Source organism: Sardina pilchardus, chromosome 6 (assembly GCF_963854185.1).
Source record: "Sardina pilchardus chromosome 6, fSarPil1.1, whole genome shotgun sequence".
In the NCBI taxonomy this organism is placed as follows: domain Eukaryota; kingdom Metazoa; phylum Chordata; class Actinopteri; order Clupeiformes; family Clupeidae; genus Sardina; species Sardina pilchardus.
In genome coordinates, this window is record NC_084999.1 from 14,914,631 (window position 1) to 14,935,652 (window position 21,022).

Genomic DNA, 21,022 nt, shown 5'->3' on the forward strand with positions numbered 1-21,022 from the left:
TGGGCTGGCGGCGGGTAGGGGGCCGGTGTGGTCAGAATATTCCCGGTGGATTTTAGTGTCCCACTCCGCCCCTGCTTGCACACACATGGGATGGAATAGGAGATGGAAACAAATTGACAAGCGTGATTCATTTATGCGGAGAGAATGTGCAGGACTCCGCGGTGGTCATATTTTGTACTGTTGTGCGGTACATCTAGTTTTGGCTAGTGTTGTGTTCATATACTCTGAATCTTTTTTGACAGCAGTTTTTCCCATTTGGAATGGAGCCATTAAAAGAAGCTAAAAAATAAACTATTTGTTTTCCAAACTATGAGTTGCAGTGCACCCATTAAAAGAAATTCACAGTTGACCGAATGATAGAATAGATCGGCTAGTGACTAGTAGTAACGTGATTAGCAGCAGCCCTATATATTTGAGAGGTGTCATTTCCTTTGTGGACTCTGAGCAACAGAAAATAACAACCAGTCTCCACAGCAAAGAAGAGACATCACAGAAGCTGTACTTAGCAGGTTTTATAAAGGTAGGCACCAATTTGTTGATGAAAGCTGTGGCAAAATAATGCTGAAATGTATCATTTTACACTTAATTGACAAATATAATGAATATGTACTAGAATATCTTGAGCTTTTATTTTGACAAACACAGAATGTATTAAAATGCACCATTGTAACCATATAAATTATACTATATGAATAACTTGTTGATTGTTCTCGCTGAATAAAAATAGCATATAAGCACCTCAATCTATAAGTATTAGATCAGATTCAAAACATAACATTTATAGTGCCCATAAAAAGTATTGATATTTCCATTTTTACTGCTCTTATAAATGGAATCTTGATCAATTTTGATTAGCCTTTTTTAAAGGTTGTGAATGTCATTCACTTTGACATTAAAGCAACACCATGGAGTTTTTTAACCTTCATAATATATTTGCAAGACCCTTGTGATGGTACATTGATTTACAATTGGTTGAATGACACGTCTGCCATAGCCTGCGGTGTCTGTATCGCTTTTACTGGCACTATATGGAACTTTGGATTTTGGGTGTGAATCCATGCCCAAAAAGAACTACAAAATTCGACTGCTTTACGGCATAGGCTACACTTCCCCCACCACTTCCTCAAATTCAGTGTGAACCCAATAGCGTTTATGTTTAATAGACAGTTGATGGCCAAAGCAGCAACGAAACCGAAAGTGTCATGATACAAGTGCAAACTTTGTAGGCTACAGCCTGATGTTGAAGTAGCGATTTATGACGAGGTCCTTTTATATTAGGACAAAAAACAGTCAGTAGGCCTAGCCTAAGCCTATCTAAACGGGGTGTAGGCCTACACGTAGTGCCTTTTCGACTTCAAAATGTTAAAAAATAAAGTTGTTCCAAGCTACATTTTTTCAATACCCAATCATTTAAGACATATTCATAGTACAAGAAATTATGTGGGGGCATCTCAGCTATACCATTTACCATTTTATGACTGTTAATTACCTCCGCCAAGGAGGTTATGTTTTCATCGGGGACCGGCGTTTGTTTGTCTGTCTGTCTGTCTGTCTGTCTGTCTGTCTGTCTTTGTGCCCACATATCTTATCAATGAGAAGTATGTTGAAAAAGAACAACTATACGTGGGACAGGCCAAAATCCTTACCTTTAGCATATAAAATGTGATTTTAATTATTTTAAATACCGGTAGTAATTTGTTGGATTTTACTTGATCTTATATTAATGATGGGATCTGCAGTAACAGTAAGCGTTTTTAAATTGCACATTTATTCATTATTAAAGCCATTTTATAACTGATTTTCTGTTAGGGATGCTAAAAGGCACCGATTTTGCGGAATCACCAACCTAATGACTGAGTCATGTTTGTTGTCTTGCCATAGGCTATATTGCAAATCGACTTTTCTACTTTGCAGATTGCTTCATATTGACCCTATAGTCTATGCCATTACCATAGGCCTACAAACAATTGAATTATATTCATTCTGTAAGTATAAACATGAGCTACTGTACGCGTGACCTTTTGGCGTTTGAAAAAAATAAAACCTGTGAAATTATCAATATGATGATATGCTGAAATGTATGCTATCTGGAATAGGCAAGGCAGGCAGCCCGAGTTTGCCAAAGACGTGAGAACTCCTCCTGCAGAATTTGGCTTGTCAACAAATGCACGTGTATCCTAGCTCTATATCACCATGCTGCCAACCAAACTGCTCGGGAGCTGGTTATGTGTGATAGTTAGGCCTATAGCTCAAGGTGTAAATCTACCGCCTATAGCCTAGGCTACTGACCAAACAATTATCTTGAAAAACAAAGTTATCACGTGTAAGATTCTGTCATCATATTACAAGAGCTCTGCCTCTCCAAACATTTTGGGCATGCAAATATATGCCACTATGGACGTGAATACCATCCCAGCAAGCAAATAACGTTCTGCTAACTTTAAGTAACGTTAGCTTGTTCCCCTGTGGTTAGTTTTTCAGTAACCTACTAATAACGTTTAGAGAACGTTATCTCCAGGTTGTCAAAAAATGAACGTTCCCCTAATGTTTTTACAAAAAAAAAAAAAAAAAAACGTTATATGGTTGAATCCCAGCAAGCAAATAACGTTAGCCGTTGGTTCTCCTTTGGTTAGTTTTTCAGTAACCGTCTAATACCCTGGAGAGAACATTAGCTACAACTAAGAAAAGAAATGCATTTCTCTTTTCACAAAACGTTGCTACTTAGTTGGTTTTTTTGGTATCTTATTTGTATAACCATATAGAACGCTGTTTTCTGGTTATGTGCTTGGGGTTTATTGTTGATGAAAATCGCCCCCGAGTTTCTGTGAGTTTCAAATTGAACACGGCCAGCAGCCACACTGCAACTTAGTCGGAATAATTTGTTGCAAATTCGACATAATAGGCCTATTCTATTATTTCCCCCTCTGTTGGATTGATATTCCTACCAGAGCCTATAGCCCGTCTAGCTAGTAGCAACTGGGGCAGCTAGCGCGAGAGGTAGAGAGAAGGGGAGCGTACCTATGTTCCCCAGGTCCTATGTTCCCCACTTTGTATGGGACTGGGGAGCATAGGACCCTTTTCTTCTTAAATTATAAAAAGGGTCCTATGTTCCCCGCTTTTCCAAAAAAGGGTCCTACAGTATGTTCCCCGGTATGTATTGCACCCGGGGAATATAGGACCCTTTTGGGAAAAAACGGGGAACATAGGACCCGGGGAACATAGGGATGACCCCGAGAAGCTACTGCCATCATCTCGGGTCCGTGAAAAAAGACAGCCAGCTCTGGTGTGTTGGTGTGTTAGCAGACTCTGTACCACGCTAACTTTAAAACATTTGGATAACACAGAGATAAAGTTACTCACGTAGGCTACTGGCTGTATGGTATCGAATCACGTTCTTCACATCGTTTTCCATGTTCCATTAAGTCCAATACAGTAAAAATAAACACTGCTACAGGGTAAACAAGGTGGAAGAGCTAGGCTAGCCATAGTCCCTAGGCAAACACCGTTTTCATGCTAACAGAAAATCTGACAAAGAGTTGTGTTGGATTAATCCATGTAGCCTACAGTTAGCGATTAGAGTGGCACCTGAAAATTATGCATTAATGTTTTTAAAGCTTTATTTGTTATGAAAATATGATGATGAGGACTCCAACGAATGGCCTTTCTTTCTCAAACGTTGAGACTGCATCTTAAACAGCACAATTTTCAAAATTTCCCGGGGGAGAAATCCCCGGACCGCCGTGAAAACAAATTCTGCCCTGCAGTCAACAGTCTACTCTCGACTCGCACTGGTTTCATTTGTGAAATACAGTCTTTCAGACATGCACAGAATGTCAACAGTTGGGCTGAGCAATCAACCCAAGTTATAATCCTGTCCAATTTATACGGCTGTCCAATTTAAAGCCTACGAGTTTAGCCTACTGTTTTGTTGTTTACTATTTTCACTTAGCCTATCCCACAATTCCCAGTCCCAATTTAAAACAAATTAAACCAAAATCCATCATAGTTCTGAACCGAGGACATTTAATGGTCTGCTGATGTTTTGAACAATAAAATTACCGGATCTGACTTAAAGAGAAACTATGCAGGATTGGCGATTTAAGTTTCGGTTTCGTTTTTCATTTTCGCTCATTTTATGCTTGCATATTTCTCTGCAGAGCTTCCCCGACAGCTTTAGCGTGTACAGTATATTTACATATATAGGCTATATATAAATATATAAATTGCAAGCGTGGTTATTCTTGTTCTTTATGCATCTCAGCCTTCCAGATGTAAACAGGGAACGATCATCTCCTGAACAAACTGCAAGGTTGCAATATCGGATAGTAGTGGGGCGGCTAAGCGCAGATTTTCATCAGAATCGATCACTTTGCGATAAAAGCATGAAATTTGGTACAAAGGCTCACAAAGGGGGTCTGATCAGATTTAGGACCGTAGGCGCTCAAAATTTGACCCCTGGGGGTCATGGCGGCCATTTTTCAAAATGGCCGCCAAATATGGATTTCGTAATGGGAAAATGGATTAAAAGCTGCCAGAAACATAAAATGCAATAACACATTTCACCATAACACCTGTAAATATGAGCACACTTTCACATAGAAGGTCTTTAAACTCTAAAATATAAGATAATGTTAAAAATAAAATCAAAATAGCTGCCAAATATGGATTTCATAATGTCATAATTAGTCCATGGGCCAGATGAGATGTCCGTAGCCTACCACTGAAGGTGGCAAAGGTTGCTTATACTTTTTGAAAAGATACATGTCTATAGTTAACAGTTTTTTATGAAAACCCTTCTGGAGTCACAGCTAAATTAGTGTTATCAGCTGTTATAGTTACCCTGCCCATTGAAAAAAAACACATTTTTGGTGCAGGTGCCTATCTTGCTATTGGCCTTTGTTAAAGACATGTTTACATATTTGATTTTATAATGTTAGGTATCATTTAAAGAGGGCAATCTGAGCTTTCATTCAAATCCTTTTGTCAACACTTTGGACAAATACAGCCGAACCTGGAGCTCTTCAAACTTTTAAATACACACATTTTCCTGCCATTTCTGCCTAAATCATATTTTTTCTTTTAATCATGTGGCATCAGGGAGCATCAGAGATACAAAATGCAAGCACTGCAATACTGGCATGACTTTTGGGAGTCAGAAAATGTATAAATACCCATATTATCTCATTCTGAGGTGGTGATTTTCAGCTTTATATCAGGCATGCCGTTTTTTCGAAGAAAGGCAGTTTTGCCAACCTCTGAGGTTTCCTTTTAGCCTAGAAATCTAGACGCACCCTAGCGGCAACAAATATTTTTTGCCTAGTGGGATGGTCTAGGGTCGCACCGTTAAGGCCAAGCCTGCGTTCGGCACCAAGTCAGCCTGTACAATCAGAACGCTCTATCTGAGTCCTTGAGCCCGCCTTAGCACGGTGACGACAGAGCTGCGAGACAGCGAGATAGCAGAACAACCCAGCACATTTACATTGATGTCTATGGCAGCCCCCTTTGCGTTGCATATGAACCCGTGGGGGCACCTTCGGCTTCCGATATTGGCGCCAGGGGGCTTGACCATGCGTCCTCGGTCGACGAGTTGGGTGTGAGACCGTGTTGAACAACCATAGAGAACAACGAAAGATGGATGAGGCTAACGAAGCGCACTCGTTGAATTGGCTTTGGAATTCATTTTAAAGAAGGATGTATTTGCCGTTTTGCCGACCGACTACGATTGGTCACAAGTGCTGGCCTATTGCGTGCAGAGGCAGTTTGAAAGACACCGGTTCATTCCACCCACAGGCTTCAGCTCTGTGAATGGTCCGACTCCAGACTATACATTTCTGTATAGTTTGGCTTGCCAGGCTAGTTTCCTTTGCTATTGGACTCTGACTTTAATTTATACTCAACCATCTTCTGGGCTTTGTGTTTTGTATTTATTTTTGCTCTTGCTGGTCCGGTGTCTGACCACTTCTATTTGATCTGCATCTGTTGCCTGAGCTTCAGACAGTGACAAATGTATTCTTGTTTGTGTGAAGTTGAACATAATTTCTTGTCCATAAAGAGGTTGAGACCAAACCAGGGTCAAAGCTGAAACTCAAAAAGCCTCAAGGCAGGGCCACAAACACTGACCCTGGTGCTTCACATGAAAATTAATGGGTTCTTTGGTTATAGAATTGTTGGCTAGTGCAGTTAGCTGCCATCTCTCCGGAGTTGGGTGCCAAATCACCATGCTCACCTAGGACAGCAGGTCCCTCCACGGCTCGCCGTGTAGCAGTGCCATCAGCACCAGACACCAAATCTGATCGGGCCAATGAGGGGCTATCAGAATCACTACGTGCCACCCTCTCCTCACTCTCTGCAACATCGCTGGGATCAATGCCTTTGGGGATAAAGCATACAGCAAGCCTTCGGCCATTTATGTGCCAGAGCATCCACTCCCAGCAGAGCATCTCGGTCAGGGAAAACCACTTCACACAGTGTATCATCTCACACAAGGCAAAGAGATCAACATGAGCTTTCCTGAGCTCTGCCACACCCCCTCCACCACCTGTGGGTGAAGACGCCACTCCTGATGATAGGGTACCAAACTCTGGTACATATTTCATCATGTACAGAGTCTGCCAAGAATTGACTTCCTTGTATGCGGGTACTCTGTTGATATTTAAAACTATTGAATCTGCCCAGAGCCGCTCTGGATATGCCATAACCAATCGCTAACATTTGGACCCAGGCGACATACTGAAGGGAAATGAAAATGGAGGGGAAGTACGTAGGAGGGCGGAGCCAGGCTAGTGATTGGGGGCCTCTTGTGATCATATCTGCTGCCCCATTCTGTTCTCCCAGAACATGAACTGCATGGCCTGAGAGGTGACACCTCGCCCATAACAGCCAGCTTTTCACTGTTAGTTAGTTATGGGAGCGAATGCTGCCTTGACGATTCATATAGGCTACCATCGCTGTATTGTCTGACCTCACCAATACATCATGCCTAGCTGGTGAAAATGCTTGAGAGCTAGATGCACCGTTAAAAGTTCCAGCCCATGGTCTTTGGTCATCTCCTTTGGTCTGCGTGTCCCTCGCACACCGCTCCCTGACCTAGGAGGGACACATCTGTAGTCACCACATGCCTGTGAGATACCCTCCCCAATGGAGAGGTTCTTGGGGACGCGCCAATAGGCGAGAGCCCTCCAGCATCTCTTGTCCACTTGAACGCGTTTGTTCCGGTCCCTGATAGGGTGTGCATGGAATGGAAGGAGGGGCCTGGAGCCTACCAACAGACCCCAGTCATCGAGGTCATCTTATATACTAATACCCCGTCTCCTGAGGACTCCGCTTCCTGAACGACTTCGGTGAAAGTGCGGGGTGATAGCGCTAGCCCGAAGCATAAGACAGAGAAGTCTCAAACTCTGCCCTCGGACGCAAAGCTAGATACTTCCTGTGCCAAGGGTGAAGGGTGAATCGGAACATGGAAATGTGCATCCTTTACTATTTACAACTATTGTGGCCATCCAATCCCCCTGCTGCACGCTCTGAACAATGCGCTGCAGCCTCAGCATCTTGAACGCAATTTGGGATACGTGCTGATGGGGGCGAGGTAGGCTGCCTGCGCCTCCTCCACCTCGGGCAGGTGGGTCATTCCCTGCTCCTCAGCCCCGTGTAGGCCAGAGAAAGGCCCAAAACCCTGGACGGGTGATTGCGCTGAATAGGGGTTCCCCCCAAGAGCACTGCACCTCGCCAAGGAAATCAGGGAGGGCTGAGAGGGGGGTGGTGTCGCCTCTCTGGGCGCTGCTCATAATATGACCTGTCCATGAGCGAGCTCTGATGCTCCGGCTGCTCAGGCCATGCAATACCCAGCACCTGGGTGGAATGTTCAAGCATTGTAGCTAATTCCCGGGAGAGGGGACAGACTCCTGCTCAGCATCGTCCCCGACACTCTCCTCCAGGTTCTGTTCCAGCGAGCTGCTCTCAGAGGCCATGAGAGATCTGGTCTGACCTGGTCATCATCGTGAGACCCCAGAGAACTGCCAGGAGAGGCCACGGCAAAATTGCCAGCAGGGCGCTCTGCAGCCAGCCCAACCGGCAAATTGGGCTCTGGGCTGGGAGGAGGATGTTGGGATGTCTTAACAGGACGTATTAGGACTTCAGTGGTGATCACGTGATCAAGGAGTGTATTCCCATTGATTGACGCTGAGTAGATTGACTGATAGAGAACCGTTCATTTTCATGTGAAGCACCAGGATCAGTGTTTGTGGCCCTGCTTTTTAAGTTAAAGAAGGGGTGGGTAAAAACAGAGAATGGCAGTTTTTAACCATACTGGATTTCACTTGCTGAACCATCTTAAGCCTGCTATGAACTTATTGTCAGCAAATGTACAAAAAGTTGTATTAAACAATGCAAATGCAGAGCAGCATCACTGCAGTGTACTGCTTTATGTTTCTGTGAGTGAGAATATCAGAGAGTGTAAAGCTGTGTTAATAATTTCTTTGCTTCTTGACCGAGACAAAAGTGGTCATTGAATTTTAGCATGGAATCTTATATGTTATGTTATTCATTGAATTGTGTAAATATACAAAGCTCAACTGCAGAATAGCTGAACTACTGGTTCTTTGTTTTGTTTCTTGTTATGCAGGCCTACATTAAAAAGACAAAAAAGAGAGGAAAAAGCTAAAACAATAAAAACAACAACAAAAAAACGCCATATTTGGTGGCCATTTTGAATTTTTTTAAAAACATTTCTTATATTTTAAAGTTTAAATGCCTTCTATGTGAAAGTGTGCTCATATTTATGTGCATTCTGGGGACATGTGTTATTGTATTTTAAGTTTCAGGCAGCTTTTAATCCATTTTCCCATTACAAAATCCATATTTGGCGGCCATTTTGAAAAATGGCCACCATGACCCCCAGGGGTCAAATTTTGAGCGCCTACGGTCCTAAATCTGATCAGAACCCCTTTGTGAGCCTTTGTACCAAATTTCATGCTTTTATCGCAAAGTGATCGATTATTGCGCTTAGCCGCTCTACTATAGGGACACTTGGGGCTGGAGGAAATATTACTGTTTTCGATAAAACTGGTCAGTCAAGCAAAACAACGATTTCTAAGCGATTTTATGACTATGAAAAAGTTGCATAGGGTCTCTTTAATCGTTTATGATGGGGAAAAAGACATCGTAGACAAGAAAGTATTAGACCTAACCCGCTATAAAAGCTTAGCTGACACATGTAACAAGTATCTGGTCGGACTCATCGCAGTTTAGAAAGGCTAATAGTAAGTGTGTAAACATACGTGTTATGAATATTTATTGCCTCAATCATCACAAATATTCGTTCGCTCCCTCAGTGCCCACATGTCATCGCAAATGGGAAGTGTGAACAAACGGAGCAAATTGTTCAATCAACTAGACCTACATGGCTGTCACGATAAACCAACATATTTTTTCCCCCTTTAAACTTTGTTGCTGGGAGGTTAGGGGAACAAATATTGTAGCGTTCCCTACAGGTTAGGAGAACGTTCTGCAAACCAAAATAAATAACCAGAAAAAAAACAGTATTTACGTTAGGAAAACTTTCCTGGGGAACCATGGGGCAACATTCGCAACTTTCAGGCAACGTTCCCCTACCCAAGAAAAAAAACGTTCTAAAAACGTTTCTCCTAACCAGAAATTGTTAGCTGGGATAGCAGCTATAGAGATACTAAACATGACCACCCTAGATTAGGCTACGCTATCGTAATCATTTTTTTTTTAAATAAGTAATTGACCAACAATGACCAACATCATCCCAATACTGAGAAGAATGTGCACAGACCTGAGCTGAAAGCCTAGTTTTACAAATGTAGCCTATCAGATAACTGGTATCGTAGTAGCCTACCACATCATTTAATATTTAATGTGTAGCCTCAATATGTCTAGCCTATATTGTACGATGTCTAACTTGTTTCTGGTGTAACCGTGACAGATTTTACAACATAAGTAGAAGAAATTACTGTTTCCCAACTGTAGGGGGACCCCGAGAGCAAAACTTCCATGGTGTTGCTTTAACACTTCCGGGGCCTTTTCAGGCACTTTGAGGCAGTTTTTCATCTAACTAAAAATGGCACATTTGGTTATATTCTAGAGATCCTCCACAATAATGATATGTGAGTAAAGTGGATGTAATGAAATTACTTTTATTATAATTCAGTGTAAACACAACTATTTAAAAAACGATTTTCAAAGGTCAAAGTTCAAACATAAGGTAAAAAACACACAATAAATATATCGAGCTAAGACTTTTGAAGTTTGAACCTTGAAAACAACAGTGTTGGCTCTGTATAAGTAAAAGGAACATTAAAAAAGGTTTTACTACAAATTGGAAAAAAGTCAGACTAAATGTGTCACTTATAGTGAGCAAAGATTCTAGAGCGGAGCGCTATATGATCTTTGATAGTGAGTGTCTCTTTCAAATGCAAATTAAGTTGAATGGGCCTGCTGCAGGTGAGAGGACTGAAATCCTAGGATTTTCTTTTATTGTTTTTACAAAGTGCCATAGATACATTCTCTTTTAAAACATATATTTGGAAACTAGTTGATTAAAGGTTTCCAATGGTGTCACTTGTGTTTCTAGGACAAAAACTAGAGATTGAGGTGTGTGTTTGGAACAGTTTTTCAAATCACCAGGGGGGGATTTAGACTCCAGAGGGTTAAAGAGGAGATTTCTGCTAATTATTTAAAAAAAAAAAAAAAAAAAAAGGCTAATTGCATTATTCGGTCTAAGACATCTTATTCTGAGTATCTTAATCTGGATAAAGGCGAACTATGCAGAGTTTTTTTTAGCTTAATTTGCCTCAACTGAACAGCTTTGGAATCATTGGAATGATTATATGTCTTTTTTTTGGTTGAATGGTGGCCGTTTCGCTTCCACCTAGCGTCTGTGAGTGGAAAAACCACCCTTGCAACTTTGGGCTGCCGGGTCGGTGCACTGATAAACAGAAAGTCTTGCAGTCTCGTAGTCTCATGATCATGGTCATGAAAAGGCAGTCTGACCAATTGAAGAGTGTTTCTCTTTAATAATATTGTTATATTAGTGTCCAAGTAAACATACTTAGTGTCTTCTGATTATCTGCCTGTGTTGATTTGTTTATATAATGTACAATCCCTGTTGGTTTTTCACGTGTCTTATAATTCTGATTAACAGCAAAATGTTCGATAAGGAAAACATGCTGTTTCTTGTGGTGTACATCATCACATTCATCTTCGGGCTGCCAGCCAACATCTTTGCCCTCTATGCCTTCGTCAAGAAGGTGCAGCAAAAGGCAACACCTGTGGACGTGCTACTGATTGGCCTCACTGTGTCCGATCTGCTCTTCCTGGTCTTCCTCCCCATAAGGATGAAGGAGGCCATCGACCACATGGAGTGGAACATGCCCTACTTCCTGTGCCCTTTGACAGGGATAATCTTCTATGGCACCATCTACAACAGCAGCCTGTACCTCACTGCCATAAGTGTTGAGCGCTACTTTGGAGTTGCCTTTCCCATCAAGTACAAACTAAACAGAAAGCCTCTGCATGCAGTGGTGGGCAGCGTCGTCATTTGGACCATCTCCTTGGCACAGTGTAGCATTGTCTTCATTATGCACTACTCTGATGACAAGCATAATAGCAGCCACGTGCATTGCTACGAAGACTTCTGCGATGATCAGCTAAAGGTACTACTGCCATTTCGCCTGCAGCAGTTTGTCCTCCTCTTCTGCGTGCCGCTTCTCATCTGCTGCTTCTGCTACATCAACTTCATCCGCATCCTCTACCAGCTGCCCAACATCAACCCCCGGCGACGTTACAGAGCCATCGGGCTAGCCTTCGGCACCATGGTGGTCTTTCTCGTCTGCTTCGGCCCCTATAACATCTCCCACCTTATAGGCCACATCACCAACGAGAGTCCGAAATGGCGCAACTATGCCGTGCTCACCAGCACCTTGAACACCTGCCTTGACCCCTTCATCTACTACTTCTCCTCCTCGGCCCTGAGGGGGACGTTCACACAAATCCTCAACAGGTTCAGCTCCAAGCTGCAGTGCCCCTCCTGCAGTGTGTACCAGCGGAACACTGCCCAAACGTTAGAACTGGAGGAGCGCACACAAAGCACCAATGATAATCTAGACATGTAAGGATTATTGAGTAACTTTACTCTCTAGGCCCATGTAGAGCTGTTTTGCACATAATGATTTAGCAAGCACATACAATGTAGTTCTTCTTTAATGCCTCTTTGCTTCTTTTGCTTCTTATGTGAAGAAATACTGAAATGTGATATTAAAGTCTGCTGTCAACATACTCACCGCTTGCATTGTAGCAGTTGTGGAGATCCAATTAAGACTTAGACGCAAGAAAAAATAAAAGGCAACTTAAAGATGTTTTTGTTGCAATCCCTTGCAACTCAGGTGATACACCGCCATAAGGATGAATGTATTGCACAGGCAATTTGTTTGTAATGTTTTCTGATGATAAACAATGTAAATAACTGATATCTTCAACTGAAATCTTCTTTTTTATTAGAGCTTTACTGTAAAACTAAATAAATGAAATTAATGTTTCAATTATGAGCAGTGTATTGTATATGAGCAGTATATTGTTTGTATGTGTCATGGTATATTTTAGAGTCACATTGGCTCTAAATCTGAAAATTCTATATTGTTCTAAATTCTAAATGTTATTGAGTGAAAGGAGCGGAGATTTTAAAAGTCCACTGCAAGCTTACAGAATGGGAGGTGTTAGGCAGGGCAAAATAGATAACCATTTAGAGTAAAATTGAGGACATTCATGGCAATTTCCTTTAAAGGAACACTTAACTGTTTTTTCATATTAAATTATGTTATTCCCTTAACTAAGAGAGTTGATACATACCTCTCACGTTTCAATGTGTGCACTGGCTCTGGTGCGCGGCGCTACTTTGATAGCACTTAGCTAGCCCAGTTCATTCAGGATCCAAACAGAGATGAAGTTGGAATTGACCAAACACCTCCATGTTTTCCCTATTAAAATACAGTTACAAGAGTAGTCACACGACCAAGTATGGTGAGACAAAATAAAACGTGGTGCATTTCTAAGCAGGTCAGAGGGATATTGTGTGGCACATATCCTCACTCCAAAGTGAAACTGAAAGTGCAAGACTGAGGATATTACTGCGGCGAGTCTAAATGCTCCCAATTGTTATTCCGTCACACAATCTAGTTATAATCTGGGACGGAACTGGTTGCCAGTGGAGTTGATGGAGAATGGGGGTGATGTGTGCAGATTGTTTGGTATGGATGAGGAGCCTGGCTGCAGAGTTTTGAATGTATTGCAATCTGTGAAGGGACTTAGTGGGGAGCCAAGGAAAAGTGAGTTGCAGTAATCTATAGGCTACATACATCTCCCTGAGGACAAGAGGCAAGAACTTACAAATCCAGAGATGTTGTCATTTATTTATTTTCGATGGATGGTAGATCTGAATGCAATTAGAGATCACTTGAGACCTTTTTTCCAGCAAAAGCAAACAGTAAGTTTACCTATTTAGGTAAAATGTCTGTCTGTATGATCAAATCACTGAGGATATAAAACCTGACCACTTCATGAGTCTGAGTTGTGAGACTTGCTCACATGATCACTGCTCAAACTAAAACTGATACCTTAAAGGTATCTACTTATTTGATAATAATACTAATATAATAATCAAATTCCATACCATTAGTAAGATAGACACAAACGCTCATTGCCTGACTCAATAATAATTTGACCTACTTCTAACACTGAGAAGGCTAAATGCCCTGTGGGTTTCACACATAAGTGGCTAGTTTCCTGTTTTGATGATCCCACAAATAGGTCTCTAAATTGCGTCTGTCTGTTCCACAGTCTGTTAATGCTACAAGCACTACAAGTTGCCATGTAGTGAATAAAAGCATAAGCATTGTTTTTAAAGTACAGTGCAAATTGCATCTGATTATGTACAAGACATGTGATCAGTAGAGCGCATCTGAAACCATTTTTGGTCGTCTAGATCTGAAATTGGAAATAACTGGAGCATATTTTTTATGTCATCTGCAAGTTGGTTCAGAAGCAGAGTCATATCTAAAAGCGGTATCTCCATGTTTATTTCTCACAGTGGGTTTTACCAATGAATTTCTCCTGTGACCTGATTCTCCCGTAACCTAATTCTGAGAGGTCTGTGACGTGTGCACTGCTGTATTATGTGTGACATGTAATTAATAATAATAATAATACATTTTATTGATATAGCGCCTTTCAAGACACCCAAGGTCGCTTCACAAATGAATTGAAAACACAAAATAGCCAGGTGCCAGACAGAGCGGCGTATTCGCACAGTGTTCCTGTACAGACATCAGACATTACAGGTAATTAATTAGGTCCTGTTCAAATGAAATTCATATTATTTAATATAGCCGCAAGCGGCGATGGCGGGCCCGAGCACCAGCGGTGCGGAGACCTGTGACATTTCGGAATCTAATAAAGCAACATGTGCGTGTTGGTGGGCATGTGCATGAGCAACACACATGCCCACCAAATGTGGTCAATTTTCCTGAATGTATGTGTCAACCACAACAGACAACACGCTAGGTGGCGCTATAGAGTCCCTAAGCCACACCCTACGCCAGAGCTCTATCTCTGACTATCGATAGCAATAACACACAAGCCCACCAAATTTGGCTCATTTTCATGAATGTGTGTGTCAACTACAACAGACAATACGCTAGGTGGCGCTATAGAGTCCCTAAGCCACACCCTAGGCCAGAGCTCTATCCCTGACTAGCGGTAGCAATAATGCACATGCCCACCAAATTTGGTTCATTTTCGTGAATGTATGTGTCAACCACAACAGACAATAAGCTAGGTGGGGCTATAGAGTCCCTAAGCCACACCCGAGGCCAGAGCTCTGTCTTTGACTAGCGGTAGCAATAACACAGAAGCCCACCAAATTTGGTTCATTTTCTTGAATGTATGTGTCAACCACAACAGACAACGCGTTGCTAGGTGGCGCTATAGAGTCCTTAAGCCACACCCTAGGCCAGAGCTCTATCTTTCAGTAGCGGCAGCAATAACACACAACCACCAAATTTGGTTCATTTTCGTGAATGTATGCATCAACCACAACACACAATCTGCTAGGTGGCGCTATAGAGTCCCTAAGCCACACCCTAGGACAGAGCTCTGTCTCTGACTAGCAATAGCAATAACACACAAGCCCACCAAATTTGGTTCATTTTCATGAATGTTTGTGTCAACCAAGACGGACAACTCGCTGCTAGGTGGCGCTATAGAGTCCCGAAGCCACACCTTAGGGTCAAAGCCCTGTCTCTGACTAGCAGTAGCAATTCCACATTTAGCTGCGAAATTACATCCAAATTATTATCTTTTTTCTGCCTATAACACAAACTTCCTGTTTCTTTAATAAGTTGCCATAATTCAAACCTTTGCCATTTCAATATACTTTTGAAATTCAAAAATCTGTTCGCAATTTCTCTTGGGCAACCCCTCAAGATCATTTTGCTGCTGAAATTACATGATTTCGATAAACCGTCTAGGAGAAGTGTTTCAAAATACATGATGTGCAAAAATCATAATCATAATCATAACTCAAATTCTTCTAATATTTACCATAGAGAGTAAATGTAAAAGTTGTTCAGATTATTAGAACACACATGTCCACCAAATTTGGTTCATTTCCGTGAATGTATGTGTCAACCACAACAGACAGCGCGCTAGGTGGCGCTATAGAGTCCCTGAGCCACACCCTAGGCCAGAGCTCTGTCACTGAGTAGCCACAGTAACTCCACATGTAGCTGCCAAAATACAAGAGTTTTGGAGCATGCTAAGTTGGTGAAAAAAGGGCGCACGGGGTAAGACGATGAAAGAATAATAATAATAATAATAATAAATATAGCCGCAAGCGGCGATGGCGGGCCCGAGCACCTGCGGTACGGAGACCTGTGAGATTTCGGAATCTGACAAAGCAACATGTGCGTGTTGGTGGGCATGTGCATGAGCAACACACTTGCCCACCAAATTTGGTCAATTTTCCTGAATGTATGTGTCAGCCACAACAGACAACACGCTAGGTAGCGCTATAGAGTCCCTAAGCCACACCCTAGGCCAGAGCTCTATCTCTGACTATCGATAGCAATAACGCACAAGCCCACCAAATTTGGTTCATTTTCGTGAATGTGTGTGTCAACCACAACAGACAATGCGCTAGGTGGCGCTATACAGTCCCTAAGACAACCTTGGCCAGAGCGCTGTCTCTGAATAGCAATAGCAATAACACACATGCCCACCAAATTTGGTTCATTTTTGTGAATGTATGTGTCAACCACAACAGACAATGTGCTAGGTGGCGCTCTAGAGTCCCTAAGCCACACTCTAGGCCAGAGCTCTGTCTCTGACTAGTGGTAGCAATAACACACAAGCCCACTAAATTTGGTTGATTTTCGTTAATATATGAGTCAACCACAATAGACAACGCACTAGGTGGCGCTATAGAGTCCCTAAGCCACACCCTAGGCCAGAGCTCTGTCTCTGACTACCGATAGCAATAACACACAAGCCCACCAAATTTGGTTAATTTTCATGAATGTTTGTGTCAACCCCAACAGACAACGCACTAGGTGGCGCTATAGAGTCCCTACGCCACACCCTCTGCCAAAGCTCTGTCTCTGACTAGCCATAGCAATAACACACAAGTCCACCAAATTTGGTTCATTTTGGTGAATGTACGTGTCAACCACAAAAGATAACGTGCTGCTAGGTGGCGCTATAGAGTCCCAAAGCCACAACTTAGGCCAGAGCTCTGTCTCTGACTAGCAGAAGCAATTCCACATGTAGCTGCCAAATTACATCCAATTCATAACCTTTTTTCTGCCTATAACACCAACTTCCTGTTTCTTAATAAAACGCCATAATTCAAACCTTCGCCATTTCGATATACTTTTGAAATTCAAAAATCTGGTCGCAATTCCTCTCGGGCAACCCCTCAAGATCATTTTAGTGCTTATATGATATGATATCGATAAACCGTCTAGGAGAAGTGTTTCAAAATACATGATGTGCAAAATTCATAATCATAACCATAACTCAAATTCTTCGAATATTTACTATAGAGTGTAAATGTAAAAATTGTTTAGATTAATACAACACACATGCCCACCAAATCTGGGCCATTTTCGTGAATGCATGTGTCAACCACAACAGACAGCGTGATAGGTGGCGCTATAGAGTCCCTGAGCCACGCCCTAGGCCAAAGCTCTGTCTCTGAGTTTCGATTGCAATTCTACAAATGGCTGCCAAATTACAAGAGTTTTAGAGCATGCCAAGTTGGTGAAAAAAAAAAACAGGTAAGACGGAAAAAGAATAATAATAATAATAATCTGAGCAGAAACAATAGGGCCTTGCACCTACGGTGCAGCCGCTGCTACAGCGGCCGCACCTCGGTGCTCGGGCCCTAATAATAATCTGAGCAAAAACAATAGGGCCTTGCACCTACGGTGCAGCCGCTGCTACAGCGGCCGCACCTCGGTGCTCGGGCCCTAATAACTATCAGTAGTGCTTTAATGTCACTTCTATGACTTACTGAAAGCCAGTGAGGACTTAAGCAATGTGGTTATTTTAGCTTTCAATGAAGACCCTAACTGCTGCATTTTGTAGCACCTACTGTATGCATATTATAAAGGACTACAGGACTTACTCATCTCAGATAAAAACACGGAGAAGTGTTATACTACTTGTGCTACTGTAGGCAGGGGATTCCCACAACCAGGGGATTTTCAACAACCAGGCCTATTTACCACCAATAACCAAGACAACAACAAATCAACCTTTGTGGGCCCAAACAGCACCCACAGAGCAGTATTTTAGAGTATTTTACTAGAGTTTGAGATATACTAATCCATAGGTGCTCTCTGAGAATATATGAGGAGCCAGCCTGATCTGGAGCAGATCACTGGTGCACTTAGTACTAGCATAATGTACCAGCTCTCTTGGCACATTGGCACATTTAAGTGTGTAGCAGCCACAGAGCCTTCATAGACAGACAGATAGATAGATAGATATAGATAGATAGATAGATATACTTTAATATATGCTCCAAAAGGTTACAGAGATTGTTTTACGAGACAGGTAATTAGGTCCTGTTCAATTTAAATTCATACAGCATACTATAATCAGTGGCTGTTGATGCGAAACAGACAACAAATGATATCAACCTTACCCTGGTGCCTTCCATGTTTAGGAACAGTATACATATCATACAGGGTCACTCACACAACACAGGAGCATACTGTACTTTTAGTGTCAAAGTAGCCTACTGAGAAATAAAGAACATTAAAGGGGAACTAAGCAAGGTTTTTTTTGTTAGCTTAATTTGCCTTAACTAATCAGCTTCGGAGTCATTGGAATGGTTATTTGACTTATTTCAGGTTGAATGACAGCTGTCTCTCTTCCCCCTAGCGCCTCTGAGCGGAAAAACCACACATGCAAGTTTGACAGAAAGTCTCCAGCCTCGCGATCATGCTCATGAAAAGGCAGACTGACCGATTGACGCTAAAGCTGTAGGGGATCTGCAGAGAAATCTGCAAGCGTAAAACGAGCGAAAACAAAAATCGAAAGCTGAAATCGACCAAACCTGCATAGTTTCCCTTTAAACCACATATTGGAATAATGCATTACTATCACATTAACCCATATACATAAACAGCTTACTTGGTCTGATAGCAGTCTGTAATGTCCATAATTCTAACACAGTCCATACTAAAGAGTCCAGGTTAACCCACTTCCTACCTTCCTGACCCTGGATGCTGAGTGAAAGAGGTTTTCTGTGTGTCTGCCCACACAGCATGTGATTGAATCTTTCTTGGGTCTATGGAATTTTATATTTAGAGATATATAGCTAATACACATCAGACTCAGAATTTAAACTTCTCTGAGTAAGCCTAGTCTAGTGAATGAATGAGTGTATCAATGAGTGAATGAATGAAGTCTATTTAGCACCCCTGTTTATTTCAGAAACACTGAGTAAATGTTGAAACTTGTTAAGCCAGTGGTTATTTTATTATTTTTCATTATTCTATTATTTGTTATTGTCAAAATACAGAGAAACAGAATGATTGGATGAAGCCCCAAATAATCTTGCAATATCCACTAGAAGCCACTGGGGGGCATTCATGTTTAGGTATTGCTGTCATTAACGTCATACATTTTGAATGGTCATAGTACCTGAATAAAACATAATCATTTTAACTATTACAAAAACTTAGTAGACAAGCACATAGAAAACTGACATTAAACAACATAATCACAATATCTCTCCATCCAACTATAGTCAACAACAATGCCAACTTAAAAGCATGCAAGCAGTTTCAGGCATATTACCAGCCAATATATCTAGCCTCATCATTCCTTTGGTCTGAGTCTGCTGGCCTCAGGGAGATTTGATCATTAACCAACTACTAGAAATGTAAAATAATCCATTTTTCCAAATCATCCATTTTGCCTTTAATCATCAAAGCTCAGAAGATCCTCCTCTCCTTCAGTGGCCCTCCTTTCTCTCTGTTTGCTTGTTATGCCACCACCTTCACTAACAGCCAGCTCACACTCCTTGTGGTCCTCTGGGGGTTTAAGGTGGGGGTTTATGCACTTCCCATCCTTGTACACGCGGAGAGAGGATCCCGGGTGAGATTCATCTGTTGCGTAGCTGATCAGCGCCGCATGCAAAGGATTCCTCGCACATCTGGCCTTCACCCCCAGGAAGACCGGAGAGCAGGACCGCAAGGCTGGGATGGCTCCCGGATACTCGTACCAGGGTACAGTGTTCTTCGAGAATGTCTTCTGTAGCGCAACGTTTACGTCGGCCATTTTGGCAAAGTCCTCACAGTTCAGGCACCCTTCTAGGTTGGAGAGGTACGGTTCAGGGTACTCCAGCGAGGTGAAGCTGAACATGACCACCGTGTCCACTTTCGGATGATACAGGACTTTGTTCAGCTCTGGCCCTGGTGGCACCAGTGAGGAGCTGCCGAGTAGGCTGATGTAAGACTGGACGATGGTGATTTCGGTTTCTTTCTCGTTGAGCCACTCCCTCATTTTTATCTTGGAGAACGAGGACTCTTCGTGGAACCTCAGGATGTCGGTGAGGGCCGTCTCAGACACCGCCCCCCCTCTGATCTCCGGCAGCAACCCCTTCAGTTTCCTTTTAAAGACGATGGTGTACTCTGCACGCTTGTTCTGGAAGCTCTCCAGTTTGTCTCTGAGCACTGTTAGGTTCATGTTCTTGCTGAGCTTAATCAGGTCGCGTGCTCTGATTTTAGCGTCAAGGAGGTGCTCTAAAATCGACTCAAGCAGCGACACCGCGGACGCATTGATGTCTCGCGCCAGCTTGGAGGCCTTGGTTTCCAAGTTGACCAGGGGGTACAGCCAGACCTTCATGGGCACGGCAGCCTCCCCTTTCTGCCCCAGCAGGGAAGGAAGGCGCTTGTACACAATCACGGCCTCCTCGAACGACGACGGGTTCTCTTTCAACTTGAAGTCGCCGTGAAACTTGCAGCTGAACTTTCGTGCCTTGCGTTTGTCCTCCTCACTCATGGTCACTGTCCCCTCGCCTGACAACTCCATCAGGGGTATCTTCTCGATCATGGCCTTCAGGTTGCCTTTGACTTCTCTTCTCTCCTGATAGTCGGATGCCATCTGGTCAAACACCATGAAGGCCTCAGCGCCGTAGAGCACCGCAGTGACCACGTGCGTGGCCTCATTCCTCTCAAAGATCTCCGGATGTTTGATGTCCATGTCGGTGGCAATGAGTTCTTTGAATAGTGTGGTCTCCTTGTATTGCATTGTCACCCGGCACTGACGCTTAGACGAAAGTCTGTCATTCAGGAAAGCAGCGGAGCCTTCGAGACTCACCATTCCCGCCATGCAGCTGCCTTTTAAATTGGCACTGATTTCAAGGAATGTGCTTTTCTGTTTCATGGAGTCGGATGCTGTCACATCGAAGGATGTGTTCTGATGTCCTTTGATTCTC

General features: G+C 42.6%; 2 protein-coding genes across 2 annotated transcripts in view; both read left to right on the plus strand.

The window, feature by feature from the left end:
* The window catches only part of si:dkeyp-97a10.2 (uncharacterized), a 360,817-nt gene that overhangs the window by 285,586 nt on the left and 54,209 nt on the right, over positions 1-21,022 (plus strand). The gene's annotated exons all lie outside the window — the stretch shown is intronic.
* Positions 469-12,415, plus strand: LOC134082061 (free fatty acid receptor 3-like). The gene is made up of 2 exons (XM_062537701.1): positions 469-520; positions 11,165-12,415. Exon 2 carries the CDS (start codon positions 11,169-11,171, stop codon positions 12,132-12,134), a length of 966 nt encoding a protein of 321 aa, XP_062393685.1. The 5' UTR covers positions 469-520; positions 11,165-11,168; the 3' UTR covers positions 12,135-12,415.

Bases quoted from the DNA above. Each gene is read 5' to 3' on its own strand.
- LOC134082061 (XM_062537701.1), top strand. From the start codon at position 11,169: ATGTTCGATAAGGAAAACATGCTGTTTCTTGTGGTGTACATCATCACA.